The sequence below is a fragment of the Sebastes fasciatus genome, chromosome 18, assembly GCF_043250625.1.
Source record: "Sebastes fasciatus isolate fSebFas1 chromosome 18, fSebFas1.pri, whole genome shotgun sequence".
Taxonomy (NCBI): domain Eukaryota; kingdom Metazoa; phylum Chordata; class Actinopteri; order Perciformes; family Sebastidae; genus Sebastes; species Sebastes fasciatus.
The window spans coordinates 29,496,423-29,522,952 of record NC_133812.1 but is presented as its reverse complement, the minus strand read 5'-3'; the positions used below and the strand labels follow the sequence as shown (position 1 = coordinate 29,522,952).

The 26,530-nt window shown below is 42.5% G+C and overlaps 1 protein-coding gene and 1 long non-coding RNA gene across 6 annotated transcripts; one reads left to right on the top strand and one right to left on the bottom strand.

The window, feature by feature from the left end:
* Positions 1-627: 627 nt before the first annotated feature.
* Positions 628-18,401, bottom strand: aig1 (androgen-induced 1 (H. sapiens)). 5 transcript variants are annotated; one of them, XM_074616693.1, is made up of 6 exons: positions 18,208-18,401; positions 12,654-12,809; positions 9,089-9,190; positions 3,019-3,134; positions 2,424-2,593; positions 628-1,097 (listed from the first exon to the last, which is right to left on the bottom strand). In XM_074616693.1, exons 1-6 carry the CDS (start codon positions 18,346-18,348, stop codon positions 1,078-1,080), a joined length of 705 nt encoding a protein of 234 aa, XP_074472794.1. In that variant the 5' UTR covers positions 18,349-18,401; the 3' UTR covers positions 628-1,077. The 5 variants fall into 5 exon arrangements, with proteins under 5 accessions (XP_074472794.1, XP_074472789.1, XP_074472791.1 ...); XM_074616688.1 differs by lacking the exon at positions 628-1,097 and adding an exon at positions 2,082-2,217 and having other exon boundaries at positions 2,324-2,593; XM_074616690.1 differs by lacking the exon at positions 628-1,097 and adding an exon at positions 2,110-2,217 and having other exon boundaries at positions 2,344-2,593.
* A 1,087-nt stretch (positions 18,402-19,488) lies between these two features.
* LOC141756451 (uncharacterized) lies at positions 19,489-26,530 on the top strand. Its single transcript, XR_012591478.1, has 2 exons — positions 19,489-19,996; positions 21,576-26,530. It is a non-coding gene; the product is annotated as an uncharacterized LOC141756451 (long non-coding RNA).

Genomic DNA, 26,530 nt, shown 5'->3' with positions numbered 1-26,530 from the left:
CCAGAGAAACAAACCTCACAGGTGGCTTCATAATGAAAACATAAGTAGAAAAGGAGTTTTAATGAAAGTAAACTAAATAAAATAAAATAAAGCACAGACTCCTGCAGGAGCAGCTCTGAGGTCTGAGGTCTGAGGTCTGAGGTCTGAGCTCTGAGCTCTGAGGTCTGAGGTCTGAGGTCTGAGCTCTGAGCTCTGAGCTCTGAGGTCTGAGCTCTGAGGTCTGAGCTCTGAGGTCTGAGCTCTGAGCTCTGAGGTCTGAGCTCTGAGCTCTGAGGTCTGAGCTCTGAGGTCTGAGCTCTGAGCTCTGAGGTCTGAGCTCTGAGGTCTGAGCTCTGAGCTCTGAGCTCTGAGGTCTGAGCTCTGAGCTCTGAGGTCTGAGCTCTGAGCTCTGAGCTCTGAGCTCTGAGGTCTGAGCTCTGAGCTCTGAGGTCTGAGGTGTTCCCAGATGCAGGTCACCTAGAGGTGTTCTTTAATGAATACATGTCTGTTAAGTGTATATCTATCACCAAAGGTGAGTTTGCTTGTCTTACCTGAGACTCTTCACCAGGTGCTGCAGCGTCCCGTCTCGTCCAATCGAAACCCGCCAGGGACTCGATCGGTCGGGATCCAGACTGGACAGGAAACATGTTCCACTGAAGCTTTATTGATTTTGAACCAACATCTAGTTTCTTCCATACATGTGGTGTGACTCATAAGATGAATAATAATAATGATGATCAACACGTTATTGATGTTGTTATGAGTAGATGAGTAGATGTTTGTGCGTTAGACGGTTTCTTAGTTTCTGCCACTGAAAAACAAATAAATTAAAAAACAAAAGATGAGTTCTGATTCGCCGGCGTTCGTCATCTTCTCCTCCGTATTTACATTAGCTGATGATGTTCCTATCTTATTGTTATTGGTATTGTTATTGGGTGTATATATATATATACTGTATATAGTCCAAAGGTGAGCGGTCCGGAGAGGTCGGCTGTTTTCTGTTCTTGTGCTGTCCTGGTGGGTCGGGGGGGGGGGGGGGCGACTTGTCCTCTTCTGTCCCACCAAGGTCGACTTCAACCCCCCCCCGTCCAGAGGAGGTCACTCACCTTTGACCTTTTCTGAGAGAAAGAGACAAAGAGGAGAGAAAGAGAGAGAGAGAGGTCAGCAGACTGTGGAGGTAAAACAGGAAGTGTTTCTGAGGTAAAACAGGAAGTGTTTCTGAGGTAAAACAGGAAGTCTTTCTGGGGTAAAACAGGAAGTCTTTCTGAGGTAAAACAGGAAGTGTTTCTGAGGTAAAACAGGAAGTCTTTCTGGGGTGAAACAGGAAGTCTTTCTGGGATAAAACTGGAAGACTTTCTGAGGTGAAACAGGAAGTCTTTCTGGGGTAAAACAGGAAGTCTTTCTGAGGTAAAACAGGAAGTCTTTCTGAGGTAAAACTGGAAGTCTTTCTGAGGTGAAACAGGACGTCTTTCTGGGGTAAAACTGGAAGTCTTTCTGAGGTAAAACAGGAAGTCTTTCAGGGATAAAACTGGAAGACTTTCTGAGGTAAAACAGGAAGTCTTTCTGAGGTGAAACAGGATGTCTTTCTGGGGTAAAACAAGAAGTCTTTCTGAGGTAAAACAGGAAGTATTTCTTGGATAAAACTGGAAGTATTTCTTGGATAAAACTGGAAGTCTTTCTGAGGTAAAACAGGAAGTCTTTCTGAGGTAAAACAGGAAGTCTTTCTGAGGTGAAACAGGAAGTCTTTCTGAGGTGAAACAGGAAGTCTTTCTGAGGTAAAACAGGAAGTCTTTCTGAGGTAAAACTGGAAGTCTTTCTGAGGTGAAACAGGAAGTCTTTCTGAGGTAAAACAGGAAGTCTTTCTGAGGTAAAACAGGAAGTCTTTCTGAGGTGAAACAGGAAGTCTATCTGGTCTGCAGATGTTTCATCTGTTTCTGCTTTTCATCCCGTTTCAGACCACCAGATCTGAGAACATGATATAATATATAATAGATATGTTCTAACAGCAGAGTGAAATCTGCCGCCGCTGTCTGTTCCAGATGTTTTGGTGGATTCTGAGCTCTTCAGAATGAGAGAGGACGACACCGTTAGACCGTTAGTAGAGCTGGACGATACGCTCAACATCTCCTATCATCAGATTTACAATTACATTTTAATATAACAGGTTTCTTTGTGTACCTGTAGTATACTGTGTGTACCTGTAGTATATATTGTGTACCTGTAGTATATATTGTGTACCTGTAGTTGGTATTGTGTACCTGTAGTATATATTGTGTGTACCTGTAGTTGGTATTGCGTCCCAGATGTAGCTGTTGAGGATTTCTCCTGTGTGTACTCTGTGTACCTGTAGTATATATTGTGTACCTGTAGTATATATTGTGTACCTGTAGTATATATTGTGTACCTGTAGTATATATTGTGTACCTGTAGTATATATTGTGTACCTGTAGTTGGTATTGCGTCCCAGATGTAGCTGTTGAGGATTTCTCCGAGCGTGTAGAAAACACAGATCACCGCCGTCATCACGCTGAAGAAGACGACCCGAGCCAGCGGCGTGATGCGCTCCAGCACCGGGTAGACCCAAACACCCGTCACCTGGTGCACCCAACACGTCCTGGACGGAGACCCGGGACACAGGAGACACGCATCATCAGAGGACATGTTTCATCAGGGTTAGTAGTAAAGACTAAAGTGTTTTAAACTCAGGATTAGATTCTGGATTTAGAGGTTACATCACTGTTTTCTTTAATGGAGTCTGGTGGCTTTGAAGAGAGCGTAGATAGTCAGATAGTCTGTCTGACAGCGAGGTGAAGGGGTGAGAATACTCTAAATAAAGTGTAAACTTAAACTGATATTGATTCTTTTAGGTGTCTAAAATGTGTTTAGCTGCTGCCAGCGTCCACAGCAGGACATTACTTTACTCAGAACTCCATCTACTGGAGGAATACACTGTAGTACAACTCATACAACCACACTGAGAACGGTCCCTTTAACCATGAACTGGATGTGTGTGTGGTGGAAACAGGAAGCAGCAGGTACCAGAGGATGTATCCCACGCCAAAGCAGCACACGGCGGCCACACCCCACGACCTGCTGGGGTACCGATGGCGGGTGGTCCGCATCTCGATGATGATGAAGGGAAGAACGGTGGTGTGCTGAGAGAGAGAGAGAGAGAGAGAGAGAGAGAGAGAGACGGAGAGAGAAGAATAGATCTGTAAATACACTCTAAGCCTTCACATGAACTACTCTGTGTGTCCACCAGGAGGCACTCACACACAAACTACAGACTCTCACCAGGCTGCTGTTAACATCTCAGCACAGTTCAGACCTTTTACCTCACATGCACTCTGAGGAACACAGCTGTACATCAGTGTGTGTGTGTGTGTGTGTGTGTGTGTGTGTGTGTGTGTGTGTGTGTGTGTGTTACATCACGGCGAGAACAACAACAACTGGGATTCTTCCTCCATCTGTTCATTATTCCCACATTGATGGTTAGAAGGTGATGATGATGTTTCTCATATGAAGGACAGGACGGAGAAATCAGTGGCGAAGTGGGGAGACTGCTTTGAATACATTTCTCATGTGGACAGACCGTGAAGTAAAGCACACACCATCACACACACTCTATGTGATGTCTGAAAACTGATTGGATGCTTGTAAATCAGATTATATATATGTATTTGATTTGTCTTTTTTAATTTATTTCTTCATTTTTATTTTTTGCGTTTTAGTTGTATACTAGGATTTTGTAGATATTATTTTTTTTAAATGTATTGATTTATGTTTTTTATTTATTCATTTATAATTTTTTTAGATTAATATTATTTTGCATATAGGAGCTTGATTTGTGGACCAAAACGTGACAATGTTCAAAAATCAATAAAATACTAAATACAAAAAATATTAAATTAACTGTGCAGCGCTACGAGAGAGAGAGCAAAGACAGACAGCTAGCTGAAGACTGAGACGAACATACGAGCAAGAGGGTCAAAGGTCAAGGTGCTATGCTATGACAAAGTAGTATGTGCAACAGTACTTTGTAGGAGTACTTGCAGTACTTTGTAGGAGTAGCTGCAGTACTTTGTAGGAGTAGCTGCAGTACTTTGTAGGAGTACTTGCAGTACTTTGTAGGAGTAGCTGCAGTACTTTGTAGGAGTACTTGCAGTACTTTGTAGGAGTAGCTGCAGTACTTTGTAGGAGTACTTGCAGTACTTTGTAGGAGTAGCTGCAGTACTTTGTAGGAGTAGCTGCAGTACTTTGTAGGAGTACTTGCAGTACTTTGTAGGAGTAGCTGCAGTACTTTGTAGGAGTAGCTGCAGTACTTTGTAGGAGTACTTGCAGTACTTTGTAGGAGTAGCTGCAGTACTTTGTAGGAGTACTTGCAGTACTTTGTAGGAGTAGCTGCAGTACTTTGTAGGAGTACTTGCAGTACTTTGTAGGAGTAGCTGCAGTACGTACTAAAGGTAAAGTTTGAGATTTGGAGCGTAGCTGAAGTTTCTGGTTTTAGAAGGAGACTATAAATCTGAAGGGACACTGAATATGAATATATTTCAGCATCACCGTCACCACGTTTAAAGATGACATGTTAAAGTGTATTTGACACAGCAGAGTACTTCGTATACCGACTTTGAACCAATCGGCTTCTCTGATTTCCGTCCTGAGGATGAAGAAGGTCAGACTGAAGATGCCAACTATGTGCAAACTAACAACATCTCTCTCTCTCTCTCTCTCTCTCTCTCTCCTGGGGTCTTAAATACTAGGTTTCCCTCCCATCATTATACTCCACACACACACACACACACACACACACACACACACACACACACTGTCCTGACGCTGCACTTTTTACCCAGAGTTCCTCAGTGGAATTCCAGCGTCTCGGTCGTGTTTAAGTTTAGTCTCTGTTGAGAGGACTCGCGGCTCGTAAATAATACTCTCTTTATACTCGCTGTCCCTCTCTCTCTATTTTAGTTTCTAGGTCTCTCTCTTTGTTGTCCTCTCTCTCTCTCTCTCTCTCTCTCTCTCTCTCTCTGTCTCTGTCTCCCCCCCCCCCCCCCCTCGAGGTTTGCGGTTTTGTTGGAGCAGCCAGCTTTCTGCCTCTGTGGAAAATCCCCCCTCTTCGGTGGTTCGATCCTGCGGTCTGTAGGCTAAAAACGGGACAAACCATTTCACGCAGAGACACACAGCTGGGGGTGGGTGGGGTCACACGGCCAAGGGCGGGGGTCACGGGGGTCAAACGTCTTCACAGAGTCCAACAAACAACTGAAAACGATGGAAATAGATTCACTCTGGGACGGATTTCAGAAGCTGAGGATGTGACCTGAAAGACTTCTACTGTACACCAAACTCAAACAGACTGACAGAGAATCACAATCATTCTCTCCTCCATCACTTGAGCAAAGCACTAACGCTGAACTTCAAACCAGCTTTATTGACTAGACCGACCCTCTCAGGCCTGCAAACAGAGGGATGAAAAACGGGACCGTTCTGAGAACAGAGCTGAACTTCGCTTTTCGACGCGCCGCTTTCAGCAACGTATCTTCAAACGGTTCATATGATATCCTACGGAAAAGTTATTCCACCTTTTCGTTTCCATTTGTTTTCCTACGAATGTCCAGCAACACGTGTCCATTTCCACCCGTTACATGCATACAGTCTTTTCAAAATAAACTTCCGTCTTCACAGGAAACAACTTCCTTAGGTTTATGTAATAGAACTACTTAGTTAGGTTTAGGAAAAGAAACTACTAAAGTAGCGTTACTAAAGCAGTGTGTTACGTGAAAAATAAATCAAAGTTGACTTCTGGTGTCACACGGGACATGAACGCTGGTCTCCTGGTGAAAGTCCTGACCTCCTCCCTGCTAGTGTTGCACGGTATACCGATACTAGAAAGGAATCGCGACACCCCCGGCGTTAAAAACGGTACGATACCCCGTTTTATTAGTGCCGATAGTTAAAGAACGACCGTGTTTTAATACGAGCCGTGAGTTGAGTCGATTATCCATTTGTGGGTTTTTGTTTTGGAAGCCTCTCGTCGTCTCCCGGGCTGCAGTACCACTCTCCGCCTGAACTGTTACTGATGCGCCAGCGGGGGCGCTGTTTTACAAAAACTAGGGACAATTGGGACATACTACTTTGTCATAACAAAGCGCCTTGATTTTTGACCCTCTTGCTCGTATATTGGTCGCAGTCTGTCAACTAGCTGTCGTCTGTCTTTGCTCTCTCTCGTAGGGTTCCACAATTAATTGATTATTAATCACAATCCCGATTTCCCACAATTAAATGAACATAACTGGCTGCAATATTGACGTTTAAAATGCGGCTGTGTATCAAATCAAGCGGCGCCTAAACGAGCAGCCAGCTACCAGGGAGAGATCCAGATGTTTTGGCTTCACTTTTAGGGAGCTGTCATGCCGCTGCGAGCTACAGGTGCCCATCAGACCGGCGCCCGTCTCGTTAACCGTCAGCACTCACAGCGGAGCGTTCAGGCCCAGTTGGAACAACGCAGCTCGGCTGGTTCATCCAGCGCCAGCTGCATGTGGGAAACATACAGGGACGGTGCATGAGGGGGGGAGTCGACTGCTGGAAGTCAAAGACGTCGTATTTAAGTTGATGTTCATGTTTTTATTCTACATTCTTATCATTTTTTATCACAAAAATTCATCTCTGCAGGAAAAACTGTGAGTTTCTTCCTGACATGAAGGTCAACGTTACCAACGTTACCGTCATCACAACACAACTACACAAGTTCTTCACCTCCACAGAGAGAAGACATTAAATATCAGGATTATAAATGATAACAGATCAATAACATCTCTCTCTCTCTCTCTCTCTCTCTCTCTCTCTCTCTCTCTCTCTCTCTCTCTCTCTTCTCTCTCTCTCTCTCTCTCTCTCTCTCTCTCTCTCTCTCTCTCTCTCTCTCTCTCTCTCTCTCTCTCTCTCTCTCTCTCTCTCTCTCTCTCTCTCTCTCTCTCTCTCTCTCTCTCTCTCTCTCTCTCTCTATGGGAATGGCCACACGGTTGCCGTGGCAGCCGGTATAGACAAACAACAGTGATACCATGAATACCGCTAAATATTTACAACCAGGCTGAACTCACACACACAATGTCTCAAAAACACACTCACGCACACTTCCTCACGTTTTCTGTGTCTCATATATATATACACACACACACACAAAGCCGTTGGTGGTTGTTTTGGTCCTTGGCAACGCCGCCATAGCAACCACTCAGATATTACATCATCTTCTGGAGTATGAGAAGAGACACACACACACACACACACACACACACACACACACACACACACAGTCTCTGTCTGTTTCACTTAAATCAGTGTTGTGGGAATGATCTGAACGCACGCCACCGCCCCTCCCCTCAATGCCCTCTCCCCTCCCCTCAACGCCGCCGCCCCTCCTTTCACGACACCATCCCTCCCCTCAACGCCGCCGCCCCTCCCCTCAACGCCGCCGCCCCTCCCCTCAACGCCGCCGCCCCTCCTCGCTTCACGAGGACGTTTTGCATATTTACAGACAAAGTGCTGGAACATTTCCTGATGATCTCAGCGTCTGATTTAAACACACAGCTGACGGCGTTATCAGTCGGTCGGCGTGGAGAGCTACAGCGTGTCGGACATTAGATTAAACCCACTTCCTCGTAGACGGCGAATCAAAGGCAGCGATCAGCTGACTGTATTCACCTTGGTCTGGTCAGCTAACATTACTGCCAAGCAGCTGGAATATAGAGTGATATTGTGCTTTTAGCTGACGTGTGTCTCCTCACTGTGTTGAGTGATGCTCCTTCATGTCTATGTAGAGCGAACACAAGCGCCAGCAACAGGACGCTGACTTTAGTTGACTTAACGGACACAGGTGAAGCTGTTAACAACACATTTAGGATTCTTACTAACAGACCCTTTAAAGGGAGATTAGTCCAGTATTTAATCCTCTTATCAACATGGGAGTGGACTAATATGCTGCTTTATGTAAATGTATGTATATATTTATTATTGTAAATCAATTAACAACACAAATCAATGACAGATATTGATCCAGAAACCCTCACAGGTACTGCATTAGGAATTCAGGAATGAATGCTGAAGACATAACAGATGTTGGTGGATGTTTTCAGTCCAGTAGAAAAGGAGCTTCAGATGCTGGCAACCCGGTAAAGAAAACTATTTTAACCAATATCATTTTATCAATCCTAATTATGCCAAAAAAAAAATTTATTATAATTACTGCATTTGTTTAATTACATTACTAAACATCAACTCCATTCAACTGTCATACAATCACACAGCCCAAGATTAAAACAGCAGACTAAAACAAACAAAACAGAATTTTGCAAAACTAAAAACAACAATAAACAATAAAATGTTAAAATACATAAAGGTCAGTAGAATAAAGAGCACAAGAGATAGAAATAATATGAAATCCAAAGATTAAGTCTTTAAAAACTAAGGCAATAATAATAATATATGTATATATTTTGTTTTTGTTCTATTAACTTATTTGTTTATTTAATTTATTATTTTTACTTTCTTTTCTTTGTATTCATATTATTCATTTGTTTTTTTTTGTGTTTTTTTAATTATTCTATTATTTTATTATCATTATTATTATTATTATTATTATTATTATCTTTCTCTTTTCTTAATTTGGTTTGGTATAAAAAATTGGTTTATAAACTATTGTAATTACGAACTGTAAATTGCATATATGAAAACAACCTCGAAAAAAGGGGAAAAATAAATAAAAACTAAGGCAATAAAAGACGAGGAAGCTTCAGTGAAGTCTTTAAAAACGTCCACTCAGCGCGGTTAAAGCTGCTCTGGTTGTTCACCTGAACAGGTGAAACATTATCCCGACCTGGGAGTGTTCACAGCTGCTCCAAAGTCCAGCTGGAAGTCATTTAACTGCTGGTAATGAGCTGCAGGTGTGGAGCAGGTCTGGTTCTGCAGAACTGATATATCGACTGTTATTTGATAATTTTTATATAATTCTTCTGATCATTTATCTGAGTCATCATCCTGACATCAGCAGCATCGATGCAGCGTCAGCGAGGTTAAATTAAAGTGGATTAACATCAGTAGAGACGAGAGGACTCACCATGCCGTGGTTGAGCCACTGAGGGATGAAGTTGTCCAGTAGTCTGGGGTAGACCAGCTCTCTGTCGTACAGGTAGAGGCTCCAGAAGGTGAACACCACGAACTAGAGAGGAAACACAAAGGTTAGCAAACAGCCGTCATCATCCAGCACATATCAGAGGCTAAGCATCCTCCTCTCCTCTCCTCACTACATCACACCTCCTCTAACTCCTCCAAGGTTCTCTAAGGTCTCTAGCTGGCCTTTTTTCAGACTTTTATTCAGACATATATCGACCTTTTTTTAGACATTTGTTGGGCCATATTTCAGACATACTTTGGCATTATTTCAGCCTTTTGTTCGAACTTATTTTCGGACACATTTCGGCCTTTTTTTTTTAGAAGTTAGCGTGCAGCTTTATCTCTGCTCTGTCTAGCTCTGCTTTTCCTGTCAATGTGTGAAACCCAAAGTGTTTCCATCCTTTACTGGATGTGTAGTGTTTACCACGCTGGATTTAACATGGGAGGGTGCAGGTCGTATCCACGACGACCCTCCAACGTTTTAGACTCTCTGAGGTTTGTTTTGGTTGACGGATACGGAAAGGATATGACGTCACCTTACTCAGACTACCACAATAAAAGATATGACGTCACGTTACTCAGACTACCACAATAAAAGATATGACGTCACGTTACTCAGACTACCACAATAAAAGATATGACGTCACGTTACTCAGACTACCACAATAAAAGATATGACGTCACGTTACTCAGACTACCACAATAAAAGCGGTAACTTCCTTCTACCTCCACATAGACTCACATGAAGCAGATAGATCCATTCTGGTGTTAAAACATCTGTTTAGAAATCATTAACCCGTCTCTAATAAGAAGTCAAAGAGTAGAACTGTTCCTCCGTAGAGTCGGAGGAACTAGAACGTTCCCTGATGAAGCCTGTTCAGCGGTCAGTGTTTTATTCAGGACGGTAAATGATACCGTGTTCTGATCCGACTCCTCTCCTCCACACCGCGGCGGTTCAGTGGTGAGAGAAGCATGATGATAACAGGATGGTTGTGTCCTGAACGCACCGTACGCTAACAACCCCCCCCCCCCTCGGTCTAATGTATCTCCAGCAGACCGGCTGGACCCGGGCCAGACCATGTTCTGCAGGACGGGAGTGGAATTACCTGACTGTCATCTGGGTTCCAGTTGAACCCCCCCCCCCCCCCTATTGTACCCTGACCGGCATGTTCTCTGCTTTCAGGAAACACACACACACACACACACACACACACACACACACACACACACACACACACACACACACACACACACACACACACACACACACACACACACACACACACACACACACACACACACACACACACACACACACACACACACACACACACACACACACCCTCTAGTTTCCACAGCGCCGTACACACAATGACATGGACATGCATGCACATATATACGTGTAATGTATGCACATACACTCCCGTGCATGTACCGGAGCGCTACACACACACATGGACACGCACACACACACACACTGTTTCCATATCAGTGAGGCTAGGGTTCCAGACATTAGCTGTGCTGATAATCACGTCTATTGTACCGTCTGTAAACTGAACTCTGTGTCACACACACACAAACGGCACCATGCCAGCTGACTGCTTCTATAAGTGTGTGTGTGTGTGTGTGTGTGTATGTGTGTGGTTGTTTAGGGCAGTTAGTTATTGACTGTGTGTGGTTAGTGTGTGTGTGTGTGTGTGTGTGTGTGTGTGTGTGTGTGCATAAACCTGGATATGGTTGTGGTCAGACAGCCGTACAAGTTCCTCCGTGCGGCAGCTACAGGGCAGCCTGCCAACTGAGAAAGTGTGTGTGTGTGTGTGTGTGTGATTGTGTGTGTGTGTGTGTGTGTGTGTGTGTGTGTGTGTGTGTGTGTGATTGTGTGTGTGTGTGTGTGTGTGTGTGTGTGTGCCAGCGTTGTGAGAAACAGCCTGAGGATCAGACGGAGGTCACAGTCTGGCTGTCTGAAGCAACAGAGGACGACTCCACACTGTTTCCTCTGTTCTAGTCACAGTTAGTTTCTTAACTTCTCATTATGGAGTAGATGCTGATTGCACGATGAGGCTGTCTGTAGAATAGTGACACCATCAGGGTGTAGACTGGTTCCCTATCAGCCTCGCTTCCACTCTGCAGTTCTGTCTGTCACCGGGTGGCGATCTCTTGGGTAAATGAAGGCTTCATTTACGGCACAAAGGACGAGGATAGCGCTTGAGTTGCGTCTATATACAGTGTATGAACCTCCCATGTTGTCAACAGCAGCGCATAGAGAGCTGCAGGAATAAGTCCTAACACCCAGAAATGATTTAGCAATTTATCATTGAAAGCTCCTCAACAGCTGCTAAACAGACCTGTAGGTGAGTTTTATAAACTGATTTTTTAATTTGTTGTAGATTAACTTTGGATTGCATTTGTTTTTAACATACATACGTACAATAGTTGATCATTAATTGAGGTCAGATAAACCCCAACAACCATCACGCTGTTACAGTTTAACGTGTTACAACACGCCCACAAGAGTTAACGCCTCACAATGTAGGAGCACTATTTAAATGTCTGAACAGAAAAAACACCTTCAACTGTCATCACTTCTACTCTCGCTCTCGTTCTCTCTCCCACATTCGTTAAACGGCGTCTGCTGACAGGAAGTCTTTTTATATAACTCAGCTGAATAGTTTACTGTTGCCGTTGAGCAAACGTGATGTGTGTTTGAGAGAGAGCCTCTGGTTAACTGAACTCATGTGACAGACAAGCATCTAAATAAAGACCTGATTCTCTAGTCCAGCGGTCGGCGACCTTTACTATCAGAAGAGACGTTTTAGGCAAAAACAAAATCTAAAAAAGTATTAGTGCAACATTTAGGGAAAACAAATCTGTGATTTCCCCAATGGAAACTTTACGAGAAAAACGTCCAACTTTTTTTCTCATAAATCTATGACTTTATTCTCATAATATTCTGACTTTATTCTTGAAATCTCAGATTTTTTTTTTTTCCTCAATGTGGCCCCAATACTCCGTCGTACCGTCGTACCGTCGTACCCTAGACCTACAACAATGATCAATAAAATGAAAATGTAAACAAAAAAACAGTTATTCATTTCCATTTCTAAACATCCACAGGGAGCTGCTGGAGAGGAGCTGAAGAGACGCAGGTTGCTGACCTCTGGTTCTCTTGTCGTACCGAGACCTGAAGGTCCGGTCACTGATACGGAGAGGAAGACGAGGATTCCTCTGTGATGTCCAGACTGTTTCATGTGGCTATTTTTTTACTAGCCAAGTGTAAATGTAGCTCTGTTGACACTTTGGGACGACCACATGCTGATTTCACAAATGCTTTTTGAGAGAGAGGTAGTAAGAGAGAGAGAGAGAGAGAGCGAGAGAGAGAGAGCTGCTGCTGCAGATGCATAAACTGAAGCCTTTGATTCCTGCCAGCCGATCCGATCCGATCCTTCCCCGGGCTACTGTGTGTGTGTGTGTGTGTGTGTGTGTTTGGCTGCACACATCCATCCGCTCACCGCTCCGACGGGGAAGGCCAGCACCGCCATCATCCAGTCCCTCAGGCCAATCAGCTTCCTCAGCTGGCGCTCCTGCTCCCTGCTGTCGCCTCCCTTAGTCAGCAGACTGGACACGTCGATCAGGACGCACAGTCCGAAGAACACCGCCTGGATCACCTGCAGAGAGAGACGGGGGGGGGGGAGGTCAGAGACACGTCTTCAAACACTTCAGAGAGGTAGAAGAGAGGGAAGACGAGCTGATCAGAGAGAGGAACCACACATTAAGGCAAAAACTGCACTGCTATCACTGCATTATGTGATGCGTCCACTTCTCTGATAACCCGCCTGTCCTTCCTCCACTTCAGCAGTAATCTCACACATTAACCCGACGTCACGTCAACAACGTCCTCAGGAGGAAAACACGCTGGAGACACACTCTGAGACGAGCATGGAAGAACCAGTTTGTTACGTAAATACGACCAATGGACTGTTTATTCACCGCACACAGCCAAACCGTGCACGGCCACGTGTACCGGTACTGTGTTTGTATAACAGCTCAGCCTTTCACTGATCTCACCTGGAACTCCTTTTCTTTTCTCACATTTGACTCCATAAACCGAATCCTTCTTTTATTGTTAATGTGCGATCATGAACTGGAGTCATAAAGCCGTGTGCATCATTTCATCTTCCGTCACACGTCTTTGAGGGTGAATTTGTTTGCCTTCACTAATGTTGTTGCTTCGACATAGAAGTTACAAAGCTTTCTTTTTTTAAATTGCAGAGCCCTGATGGAAGTAAGATTGTTTAAAATGCTTTAATCATTCTTTGTACTGAATAGTTCAAAGCTTCGTTCATAACACTGACATCTGAATTCATGTGTTTAAAGCTGGTATTTGTGCACAGCGTCAGATAAAGATCAGATACACACTAATGTTAGTAGTATTATTACTATTTGTAGAATTAGATTCCAGCAGCTGCGTCGGATTGTTTCTGACTCGAGTCATTCAAATATCTCCAATAACTGGAGCGTTGTTAAGTCTAAAAGTCAACAGTTATTTGTCGGCGTTTAGCCTTTTGAAAAACAACATTTTCTCTGAGGTCAATAAACTGTTTGTTCTCCGGCTCGCTGCACACAAAGAGAGACACGCACCTGTACTAACGAGGCGGTCTAACAGCACCATAAATTACATTTATATAACCACGATAACACAACGTCAGAAAATATGACGACAGACATTCAAAGCTTTTTTTGAAACCTCAATAGAAGATTTTAATTTAAATAAAAGAACATTCAGTTTTTTGGGGGGTTTGACTCTTTTTACTGAATTTAATACTGAAATCTATTAAACACAAAATCACTTTCCGTCTTTAAAACGGAGCAAAGCCGTTTCCATTGTGTTGCCCGTCGTCACCTAGCAACAGTGTTCTCAAACTTAAACCGCTTGAAAGCCAAACATATCCTGTACTTGACTTCACTTATTGAAAACACAACCTTGACAGTTCCACTCGTTTCATGGGCAGCTCCCCGCCGCCGCTGCTGCTGTTAAATATCTGGACGCGATGGAACAGCGATCATATCTGGATAAAACGGAAAAGAATTCAGAATACGTCACCGGTTATTATCTGAACGTCTGAACGGCGTGGGATGTGAGGTCACTGAGGAACGTTAATAACTCAGAGATGACCATCAAGTATCTCTTCTTCTTATTGCTGCTGATGATGATTGTAGTTAAACATGTTTAAGGTGTTTGATAATGTTAATGTGCAGGAATGTAGATTTCCATAATCAGATCTTAAACTCTGTTTTTCTCCTACATGTTAGATGTTGGACGTCCCGGCCTCAGGGGAATAAATGAAAACCACTGTATTTAGATTAAACTGTACATGATTATAGAAACACACACCCCTAATAAGTAGTTCCCTCACATCATGAATCTGAAAGGCTCATATTGAGACGGAGCTGTTTCTGTAAATGAACTGTGGAGAGAGACGGAAAGCAGCTCTGTGTTTTTACCCTCCTTCTCTCCGTGTAATGAAACACTCCCATCGATATGTTCACGATGATGGATCTGACCTTCTTCTCCAGAGAGAGATGAGGAGGAGAGGATGTCTCTCCTCCTCTCCTCTCTTCTCCCGTTGGGAGGATCAGGTGTCCCCCGCTGGGTGTGTGGACGGCTGGGTGTGTGGACGGCTGGACGGCTGGACGGCTGGACGGCTGGACGGCTGGACGCATTTATGCTTTAAAGCTATCAGACGCTGATTCACCTCCAGTTATATGTGCGTGTTTAGCTGGTGCCCTACTTGATGTGTGTGAATGATTTTATCTTAAGGGTGTGTGGGCGTCAGCGCAAATGTTAGTCTGATACCTAAATTAGCTCGCCCGCTACATAAAGAATGGGTTTCTATGAGAACTCAGCTAGCGGTGAGGCTCTGAGCTGAACACACAATCAATCACAATCAAATGAAATGGATCTCATAGCTATCATGTCTGTGTTTCAGTGTTAGTGTATCTGCAGGGCTACACACACACACACACACACACACACACACACACACACACACAGTATGATTTAGATCCAGATGTTGCAGCGGTTAACAGCACAGTTAACCAGGAGGTGGAGGTCTAATGTGGAAAATATGACACAGCTGTTTCTCACTCAAACACACTCACAGGTACGTTCTTCACCTTTAAACAGGCCTCAACGTAACCACGGCTACCAACACTAGCATCATGTTTAATATCCTTTCAGGCCTATTATCAATCAATATTTCATTAGATACATAATTATAATTGTAAGTATAATTGTTTTGTTTTCATTTACACTTTACAGCCGATGTCCTGTGAAAAAACAGGAAAACAAAACCAGATGACAGAAACGACGTTGTGTTTTTAACCCTCTGAACGCCTCACAGAGCGTTTGAAAGCGTCGCTCCTCGGCCCGTCACCATAACTACTTCTGTTGGACGATATATTGTCCCAGAAAATAATTGCGATAAACAATATTATTGTCATTTTAAGACCATTTTATGCCACTGATATTATATAATATAGCATAATAATGCACCCTTTCAAAGAGCAACGAGCTTTTAATTATTTATTATTATTAAAATATTCTAAATAAATAAAACATGAATAAAATAAAACCACACTACCAAAACAATAAATATGTACTGAGCAACAGTACATATTTATTTTATATTTTTGTAGTTATTGTTTCGAAGTTAGAAATTGGAGTATCGTGACAACAACTCCAAGAATAAAGAATAAATGACTGATGTAATAAACAGAAATAAAAAGCGTACGTTGATTTAAACCATTAGAAGAGAAGCTGACCTTCTGCTGCGTGTCGACAATGGTTATCTTGTTCTAGTTGCTTTAACTGGCTGTGAGCGGTTACTGCTGAAGCTGACATGCTATGTTAGTGGATGAATGTCTAATTGAATCAGTCTCTAATAGAGCTGCTCCTCTCTGAACGCATGTATGTGTTCATTGTTTGGGCCGACTGTGAGTCTTCTTCCAGTTTTCTCTGGTCATTACAGTTCAAAGTCTTTACTTTACGAGGCTCAGTGTGTTCTGATTCATACAGACGCTTTTACAAGGATAATAAAGAACCGATATAAAGAGCTTGTTGCTGATCTTTCTGTTGATATCTGATCGGTTGGTTTCATCCTGAATCATGTTCATTTAAAATGATCAAATAATACTTTTTATTCTCATACAGATCATTTGGTTCATTGAAAGCAATCTGAGGATTAATGTGTTAATCCTGATGAAGTTATCTTGACTAACAGTCATAGACTGTCTATAAGAAGTGGACGTGGTCACCGTGACGACGCTCATCGGTTTGTGGACTTCAGTTTTGAAGCCTCCAGTTCAGCATCGGTGTCGTCGCCATCTTGTTTTTTTGCAACCAGAAGTGACATGAGAGGGAGGAGCTAAGTGCAACCGAACGCTGAATAAGACGCTTTAAGACGACCAAACATCTTACGATTAACTTTATTACACAGCTGTGTTAAATACCTGATTCTGACTGGTCAATCACGGCATTCTGCGGTCTGTAATTTCTTTATAACAGACCGTTGCTAGATATAACAGACCGTTGCTACGTATAACAGACCGTTGCTACGTATAACAGACCGTTGCTACGTATAACAGACCGTTGCTAGGTATAACAGACCGTTGCTAGATATAACAGACCGTTGCTACGTATAACAGACCGTTGCTACGTATAATAGACCAATGCTACGTATAGCAGACCGTTGCTAGGTATAACAGACCGTTGCTACGTATAATAGACCAATGCTACGTATAACAGACCGTTGCTAGGTATAACAGACCGTTGCTACGTATAATAGACCAATGCTACGTATAACAGACCGTTGCTATGTATAACAGACCGTTGCTACGTATAACAGACCGTTGCTACGTATAATAGACCGTTGCTAGGTATAACAGACGGTGCTACGTATAACAGACCGTATAACAGACCGTTGCTACGTATAACAGACCGTTGCTATGTATAACAGACCGTTGCTACGTATAACAGACCGTATAACAGACCGTTGCTATGTATAACAGACCGTTGCTACGTATACAAGACCGTATAACAGACCGTTGCCAGGTATAACAGACGGTGCTACGTATAACAGACCGTTGCTACGTATAACAGACCGTTGCTAGGTATAACAGACCGTATAACAGACCGTTGCTATGTATAACAGACCGTTGCTACGTATAACAGACCGTATAACAGACCGTTGCTATGTATAACAGACCGTTGCTACGTATACAAGACCGTATAACAGACCGTTGCCAGGTATAACAGACGGTGCTAGGTATAACAGACCGTTGCTACGTATAACAGACCGTTGCTACGTATAACAGACCGTTGCTACGTATAACAGACCGTTGCTAGGTATAACAGACCGTTGCTACGTATAATAGACCGTTGCTAGGTATAACAGACGGTGCTACATATAACAGACCGTTGCTAGGTATAACAGACCGTTGCTACGTATAACAGACCGTTGCTACGTATAACAGACCGTTGCTAGGTATAACAGACCGTTGCTACGTATAACAGACCGTTGCTACGTATAACAGACCGTTGCTAGGTATAACAGACCGTTGCTACGTATAATAGACCGTTGCTAGGTATAACAGACGGTGCTACATATAACAGACCGTTGCTAGGTATAACAGACCGTTGCTAGGTATAACAGACCGTTGCTACATTGTATAATAGACCGTTGCTAGGTATAACAGACGGTGCTACATATAACAGACCGTTGCTAGGTATAACAGACCGTTGCTAAATATAACAGACCGTTGCTAGGTATAACAGACCGTTGCTAGGTATAACAGACCGTTGCTACATTGTATCAGGAAGTCACTCTGCACCACAACACCGTGACGTCACCAGGTAACCACGATGGAGGCTTTAAAAGCGACTTGAGCTGCTCTCTGGTTAACGGTGAACTCATGAAGCACCGGGACCGGAACACCGACCACATCCCGGTGCACCGTGCACCGACCGTTAACTTGATGATAGTATAATGAAGGTGTGAGTCTGACCAGGTCGATGAAGGTGAGGAACTTCCAGCTGCCTCCGTAGGTCTGGTGCGCCGGCATGTCCAGAGCTCGGTAGTGGCAGAGGATGGAGAAGTAGGACAGCAGGATGGCGACCCGGAGCACCTGCGACGGGATCAGCGCCATGACGAGCTGCTAACGGTGCACCTGTCTGTCTGTCTGTCTGTCTGCTGGCCTGTCTCACCTCCCGCCCTGTCTGTCTGTCTGCAGCCTGCTGCTCTGCTGGTGTCACCCCGATATCCGTCCGGCTGCTGCTTCCGTGTTATGATGATGATGCAAGAGGAGGAGGGGGGGGGGTCTGTGTACATACAGTACATACAGTACATACAGTACATACAGGTATGTACTGTATGTACTGTATGTAGTACTACCAGTATATCCGGCTGTACTCTGTACTACACACAGTACTACCAGTATGTACTGCATGTAGTATACAGAACTGCCTCACACTGCATTTATATAAAGTATATATTTAATATTCAGCTGTCATTACAGTGTAGTATTGGTTGGGCAATAAACACGTTTATTTATTTATTTACTTGCATTTTAAATTCAGCTGTTATTTCATTCTTATAATAAACTGTTATTCTTATAATATACTGTAAAATAAAATAATAAACTGTTTTCCCTAAAATAAACTGTTAATAAAAAATAAAATAATAAACTGTTATTCTTATAATAAACTGTTATTCTTATAGTAAATTGTAAAATATAATAATAAACTGTTATTCTTATAATATACTGTAAAATAAAATAATAAACTGTTTTCCCTAAAATAAACTGTTAATAAAAAATAAAATAATAAACTGTTATTCTTATAATAAACTGTTATTCTTATAGTAAATTGTAAAATATAATAATAAACTGTTATTGTTATAATAAACTGTAAAATAAAATAATAAACTGTTTTTCCTAAAATAAACTGTTTATAAAAATAAAATAATAAACTGTTATTCTTATAATAAACTGTTAATGATAAAATAAAATAATAAATTGTTATTCTTATAATAAACTGTTAATGATAAAATGAAATAATAAAGTTTTAAGAAAAAATAAAATAATAAACTTTTTAAAAAAATTAAATAATAAACTGTTATTCTTATATAAATTGTTGATAAAAAATAAAGTAAACTGTTTTTCTTATAATAAACTGTTAATAATAAAATAAAATAACAAACTGTTATTCTTATAATAAACTGTTAATAATAAAATAAAATAATAAACTGTTAAAAGATATAAATAAAAGCAAAGTGCTGCAAAAGTCAAGAAACATGAATAATGAATAGGAAAAAAAATACATTCAAAATGTGAAAATATTCCTGTTTTAAAATGAGAGAACTGTTTGTGAACGGTGTGCAAACATATTTAACAGAAGATGTGCAAAGTATGAGGTATAAACAGAATGTCCATAGCCTACAGATATTAGTCCAACAGATTTACATACAGGACGTATTTTTGTGTTTCGCAGAATGTTGACATTCAAATTCTAAATCTAAAACATTTGAATGCTGCGCAGATGTTCACACTTCATATTTATTTTTCTGTCTACGTTGTTCTGGACAGAAACAGGAACCCAGTTTGATGATAATAACGCAGCTTCTGAATTAGGAATGAAGTGATTTAAAGGGAAAGAGAGAAAGACAGAGAGACAGGAAGCTGATAGACATTATAAAAAGATCTCCAGCAGGCGAGAGGAAAGAGGTGATGCTGTTGCCATGGCGACGCTGAGCTGCTACCCAGGAAGGGAGTGCATCGCTGTTTTCTGCACTCGCAGGTTTTTATGGATGGATGGACACACGCACAGCTCTACTTTACATCACACACGTGTAATAACCGTGTAATTGTGTTTCAAGACGTGCTACGGAAGGAATTCTTTATTTGCAGGTTAAAGGTGCATTGTGACTTATAGCTAGTCAGGCTGCAGGCCGCTTTACGTCTTTACATTAACGACATGTGTTCTGTACATCTCTATGTTGGCGTCAGATGACAAGTTGAAATGTGTTTTAATGATAATACATTTATTTATCATGTAAATCAATGTATCCTCATACAACGGTTCGTATGAGATGTTAGGTAAAGTTATTCCTCATTTTTCGTTCCTACCAATGTCCAGCGTCAATTTACGCTCCAGTCTTTTCAAAATAAACTTCCGTCTTCACAGGAAACAACTTCATAAGGTTTAGGCAACAGAAAATAAAACACTTAAGGTTTAGGAAAAGATCGACTTGGTTAGGTTTAGGCAAGAAGACTACTTAGTTTGAGTTAGGAAAAGATCATGGTTAAGACAAGTTATGCCAAACCAGAAGAGGTTACACCGGAAGGGCTGGAAGTTAAGTACGGAAGTTCTGTGACAAAAACGACTTAGTTAGGTTTAGTAAAGGGCTCAGCAACCTTTACTATCAAAAGAGCCATTTTAGGATAAAAAAGAAAAAGAAAATCTGTCTGGAGACGCAAAACATTGATCATTGTGATGAAGGTAACACAGTTTATAGTCTCAGTATATAGAATATCAGTCTAATGCAGTGAGGGCCAAAGAGACAATGTACTACGGAGTATTAGGACCACATTGAGGGAAAAAACATCTGAGATTTACACAATAAAGTCAGAATATTACAAGAAAAGAAGAAAATGACACATAAAATTACTACTTTATAATATTCTATTTTTCTCGTAAACTTCTGACTTTATTCTCGAAATCTCAGATTCTTTTTTTAGTTTTAGACATCTAGGCTACATGTAAAGACTGTAAAGATTTCAACCATGACATTCACCGTGTAGTGAAGAACTGCAGTGATCATTTAACCATTTAAACCTGTTGAGCTGCAGATCAACTGAATCATGCTAACTAGGCTATACTACTGCTGAATGTCTGGTGTCCTCTCACATCATGAACAAACAGTATTTATAGAAGAACATGGTTTATATAGAGGAGCTAATGTAGATAACTTATACAGTATGCTCTGCAACATACTATGTAATTTATACCTCTAAACACAGTGTCTTTACTGTCTACTCCCAGCACGAGGTGGAACCAGTAGAAATGGATTAAAGCACAGCTGTAAATCCTGGTGCATTAGCATTGAAACCATTTATCTAATCAGTGTTTTATACTCATCACAAACATCAATACACACAGTTTCATCGTGTGAAAAGCTGCACTGACATTAAGAAAAGTAAAGATAGTTAGTGGTGAGAATGTATACGGCTGGAAACACTGCAGATAAAGTAAAAGGTTACTTCTGATTAGAATGAACTGACCCTTTAACACTGTTGTTCACTGTCTGTTGGTAACATCTACAAGACACTTAAGACTTATATTTTCACACTTTAACAACTTTTTTCTACTTTGAAAGGTTAAAAACTTGCCTCTCTCTGGCTGATTGACGTCTGCAACAACAACTTTCTACAAAGAATCCCTCCCAGTTCACCGTCACTGTCTCTGTGTTTTGAGTCAATCCAGAAGAGTGCTGCAGTGATTTACAGCTGCACTTCCATTAAAGTTTGGGGACTCAGCAGCAGCAGCTCATCTGTAGTCTCAGAGCTTTTTGTCAAATCGGTGTGAGTGCCCCTTTTAAAATATTGACTTTATATTTACCATCTTGTTTCTGACTGCGAGCCAGTCAGCAGAGCTCGGGCCAAGAACACACTGATGCGGTTTTATTGATGATCCAGACGTGGTAGAACCGCAGTAACTCCATCACTGTTTGTAACCCACATTAATAAAGCTGGAGGAGGTAGAGACCTCCAACTCTCTTCACAGAGTCATGACGATTACACTTGAAAGTCAAGTAATAGAAATGAGTGTTTGGATGTAAACAGCAGCTCCAGAAAGACTTATTTCCAAGCAACTTAAAGTGATTTAAATGTGGTGCTTTTATGTGATTCTTTGTGGAGAAACTCAGTTTTACAGATTAATCAATTAAAACAACTCAACAAAATGATGTTGAGTGTTAGTCGACTGATGTCTAGTTCACACTACACCACTTCAGCCCTGATTTTCTGCTCCCCGACAGTTTATGGAGCTCCCCGACAAAAGCTCCAGATCAGAGGCAATTTGGCGTTGGCTCGCCGTACGCACATCATCGCTCGATCGTCATGTGAACTGCTCAAAGACGCCTTGCAAGTATTTAGATTAGATCCTGATGGGCAGGTTGGGACCTTGCATGGCAGCCTCTGCCATCAGTGTATGAATGTGTGTGAATGCAGACATGTAGTGTAAAAAGCAATAACGTTATATAAAAGCAAGTCCATTTACCAGAAAACAGACGGATGCTAAATAACGCTCCAAACTTGCGCTAAATTTTGGACGGGAGAAAAAAGGGTTTCTTGACCTCTGACCTCCAGATATGTAAATGTATGAGGGCTTTTGTCCAAAAAAAGTCTGAAAAATGTCTGAAATATTTTTTTAAAATGTCAGAATTTTTTTTTTAAATGTCCAAAAAAAAGACGGAAAAAAATAAAAAAAAGGTCCAAAGAAGGTCAGAAAAAAGTCAGAAAAATACTAGCTTTTCATGAAGTCATAACCATTTTCAAAGGGGTCCCTTGACCTCTGACCTCCAGATCAGTGAATGTAAATGGGTTCTCTGGGTACCCACGAGTCTCCCCTTTACAGACATGCCCACTTTATGATCATCACATGCAGTTTGGGGCAAGTCATAGTCAAGTCAGCACACTGACACACTGACAGCTGTTGTTGCCTGTTGGGCTGCAGTTTGACATGTTATGATTGGAGCATATTGTTTTATGCTAAATGCAGTACCTGTGAGGGTTTCTGGATCAATATCTGTTATTGATCTGTGTTGTTCATTATTTATAAATCACACATTAAATTCCAATCATTAACTGCCTGAAATCTTTGCAAATGAGACAAATTACCAGGTTTATAATGAACAGTACCGACAGCTGTCAGTACCGATGCTAACCAGTAAGGGGTGCCGCTTAGCACCAAAACAGCTGGTAGGGTGACGGTATGTGTGTGTGTGTGTGTGTGTGTGTGTGTGTGTGTGTGTGTATGTGTGTGTGTGTGTTTCTATCATATCAGTCTCTGCTGAACTCTCTCTGACGAAGTCCTCATGAAACTGTTATCTCACAGGTAGTTTGACCCTTACCCTCCAGCTTTTACATAACATGGGCCACGCCTCAACACACACACACTCTGATACACAGCATGTGTGTGTGTGTGTGTGTGTGTGTGCATGCACGGGAAGGGGAAAGACACACTGACAGGGATTAATGTGTGTGTGTGTGTGAAGAGATTCAAAAACCAGAAGATGGAAAGATACACAACGTTAATGTGTGTGTGTGTGTGTGTGTGTCTGTGTGTGTGCATATAAAGAGTGTGAACACAAACTAGGTGTGGTAGCGAGCGAGGGGAGCGGTCTCACAGTGTGTGAGTGTGTGTGTGTGTGTGTGTGTGAGAGTGTATGAGTAAGCATTAGTAATCAGTCAGCTGTCACAGAAGTGCTTTGTCTTGCAGAGCGTTACAGTTCGACTCCGGGACAAGAGCCTGAGGCGACTCTGTGTGTGTGTGTGTGTGTGTGTGTGTGTGTGTGTGTGTGTGTGTGTCCACCTCTCTGCTGTAATGGATTAATCACGACTTCCCGTAACGACTCAGCAGGTTCCTCGTTCACGTTTTTTTACGACTGTACAGTGAATGCAAACAATGAACAGAGAGGATTTAGAGCTCCGGCGTGGGACTTTAACCGCGGCGTGACTCACTTCCTGGGATTGTGGCCACACTCGTTAACTTTATTAGTCGCTCGTTTGAGAGGATTGGCACCGAAAAAAACACATCTCTCTGTGTCACCGGCTCTGTGCATGCTAATGCTAAGTAGCTGCAGACAATTAGCATCATATTTGAGTCATCCGTGTAATCTTCCCCAGAGCTCCACTCAGTGCTCCTCGTATTAAAGCTCCCATATCGGCTCATTCTCAGGTTCATATCTGTAGTTTGTGTTTCTATTAGAACAAGTTTACATGCAGTAATAACAAAAACAAAACTTTATTTTCCTCATCCTGTCTGTCTGAATATACCTGTATTCACCCTCAGTCTGAAACGCTCCGTTTTAGCACATTTCAACGGAATTGCGTTGCTAGGCAACAGCTTGGGTCCATGTTTACTTCCTGTCAGCTGATGTCATTCACATACACTGCAACAGGAACTAAACTGGGACACATTTAGAATGCAGCTGATCCACCTCCACGAACCCACAGAACAAATCAACTAAACCGGCTTGTGTCATACACCTTCACTGATAACGTATCAAACACACTCAAACATTAGACTGAAATCAACGATTAAGCAGACACAGAAACCCCGTTAACTTTGGGGGACGGGGTTCAGTGAAAAGGACGACAGGCAGCCTTTTCACATACACCTTTACGTGCAAACTGCATCATGAGTGTGTCACGCAGTCTGGGACTCGGTCTGGTCTGGTCTCGGTCTTGTCTCGGTCTCAACCCCTCAAAGTCCTGGTCATGACTTGGTCTTGATTTAGGTGTTTTTATTTTATTATCATTATTGTCTCATTTCTAATGACTCCATGATATTTTAGTCTTTGACGATGGTCACCAGGTCAGATCTAATGATCACAGCGTCATAAACTCTTGCAGTGTCTCGGTCGGGTGACTGGCACCCATACTACACGTATGACCACGACCAATCACGGCACGTCATATTCTACGATCACGCGCCAGTTCAGACGTCATCGGGGAGACGGTTGAAGCAACTGTCGATCATGGCAGCAGAAGCGTTGTGTGTGATGCTGGCGGTCTGGTGTTGTGGATGTTCTCCTGGGTGGAACAGAGAAGACGGGATGGGCTGTCCATACTTCAGTCAGTTTGGTTGTCAACCTGACAGCAGCAAACTCGCCATCCCTCCTCCTTTTCTCCATGTTTGTTTATTACCTAGTGACCTGACTGCGACTGCGCGCTGGAGAGAGCACCTGATTGGTCAACACAAAGGAACATGTCGTTGGAGTCACACTAGGCGTGTCAAGACGAAAAATTCTGACAGGCTAGACTTTTCCTCGGGGTGTCGTGGGGCGTCCCAGACGTGGCGTCGGTTGTCGTGTACTATGACACACTACACCAGATAAGAGGATCCATTTTCGCACACGACACTCATTTATTGTTCCCGATCCCCTACGACAGCCGAGTCGGGCTGTAATCGGGCTGATATCGTGTTGTCTGAACCGGGCATAACCCGATGGCCAACAGACTAGAAATCAAACGGATTCTGATTCAGTACATCTTATTTTTTTTATATATTATAAGTGAACTGTTTTTCCTTTGTAGTTATTTTGGTCTCAACTATACAAAGAGACACTTTAACATCCTTCAACCACACATAAGAAGAAGAGACTGATGGAGTTTAAAGTGAAACGGCACATGTGGAAAAACTCACACTTACTTCATCTAGATGACAGCTGCAAAGCAAATCATTACAGCGTTGAGTCATGAGAAGACATTCGCTGGCGGGTAACTGTACTGTTGAAGATGAAATCACTGACATTCTGGAGGTTCAGCTATGTTGGATGAAACCTGGTAGACATATATATATATATATATATATATGTATATACAGTATAAGAACAGAGTGAGAGGAGCTCCAGACTGCGTCTACCTTCCTGCCGGGCTTCATATGAAAAGCAGATGCAAATTGCAGCATCAGAAGCTGCTGCAGCTCTCTGTCGCCATGGTGCCGTGTTGCCACGGCGTCGCCATGGGGACTCCATGGGGTCACCGGTGATGAGGTCACATCCCGATGAGCCTCTTATGGGCGATGGCAGACGTTAATCCACTTATCGCTGGCCAGCACAAACACACACGCACACACACACACACACGCACACACACACTGGCGATAAGCCGGCGGGCTGAGAGAGAGACGAGGACGTTCACTGAGACGTTGTGCTGCTGGAGGTCAGAGATCTCTCCACTTTCTTCTATCTATCCACAGCGCAGCGTTCACAGTGTCTTTAAGGAGCTGGAGTTATAAACTGGAAGCTGGCAGATTAACCACCATCCAAACTGTGAGCACAAGGTGTGATTCACACCCTGCAGATTCACACCGCTGCTGCTGCTGCAAAATGAAGATCAACGACTCAGGAAGAAATAAGTGCATGTTCCATGAGGCTCCGTTAGGTGATGTGATGTGGTTGGAATCTGGCCCAGGATGTTTGCTGGATGTCACTTCTTTTGCATTTAACACCCTTTAATGACAGTTTATAGTGGAGATGGACAGGAAGTAGAGAGAGAGAGAGAGAGAGAGAGAGAGAGAGAGAGAGAGAGAGAGAGAGGAATGAGA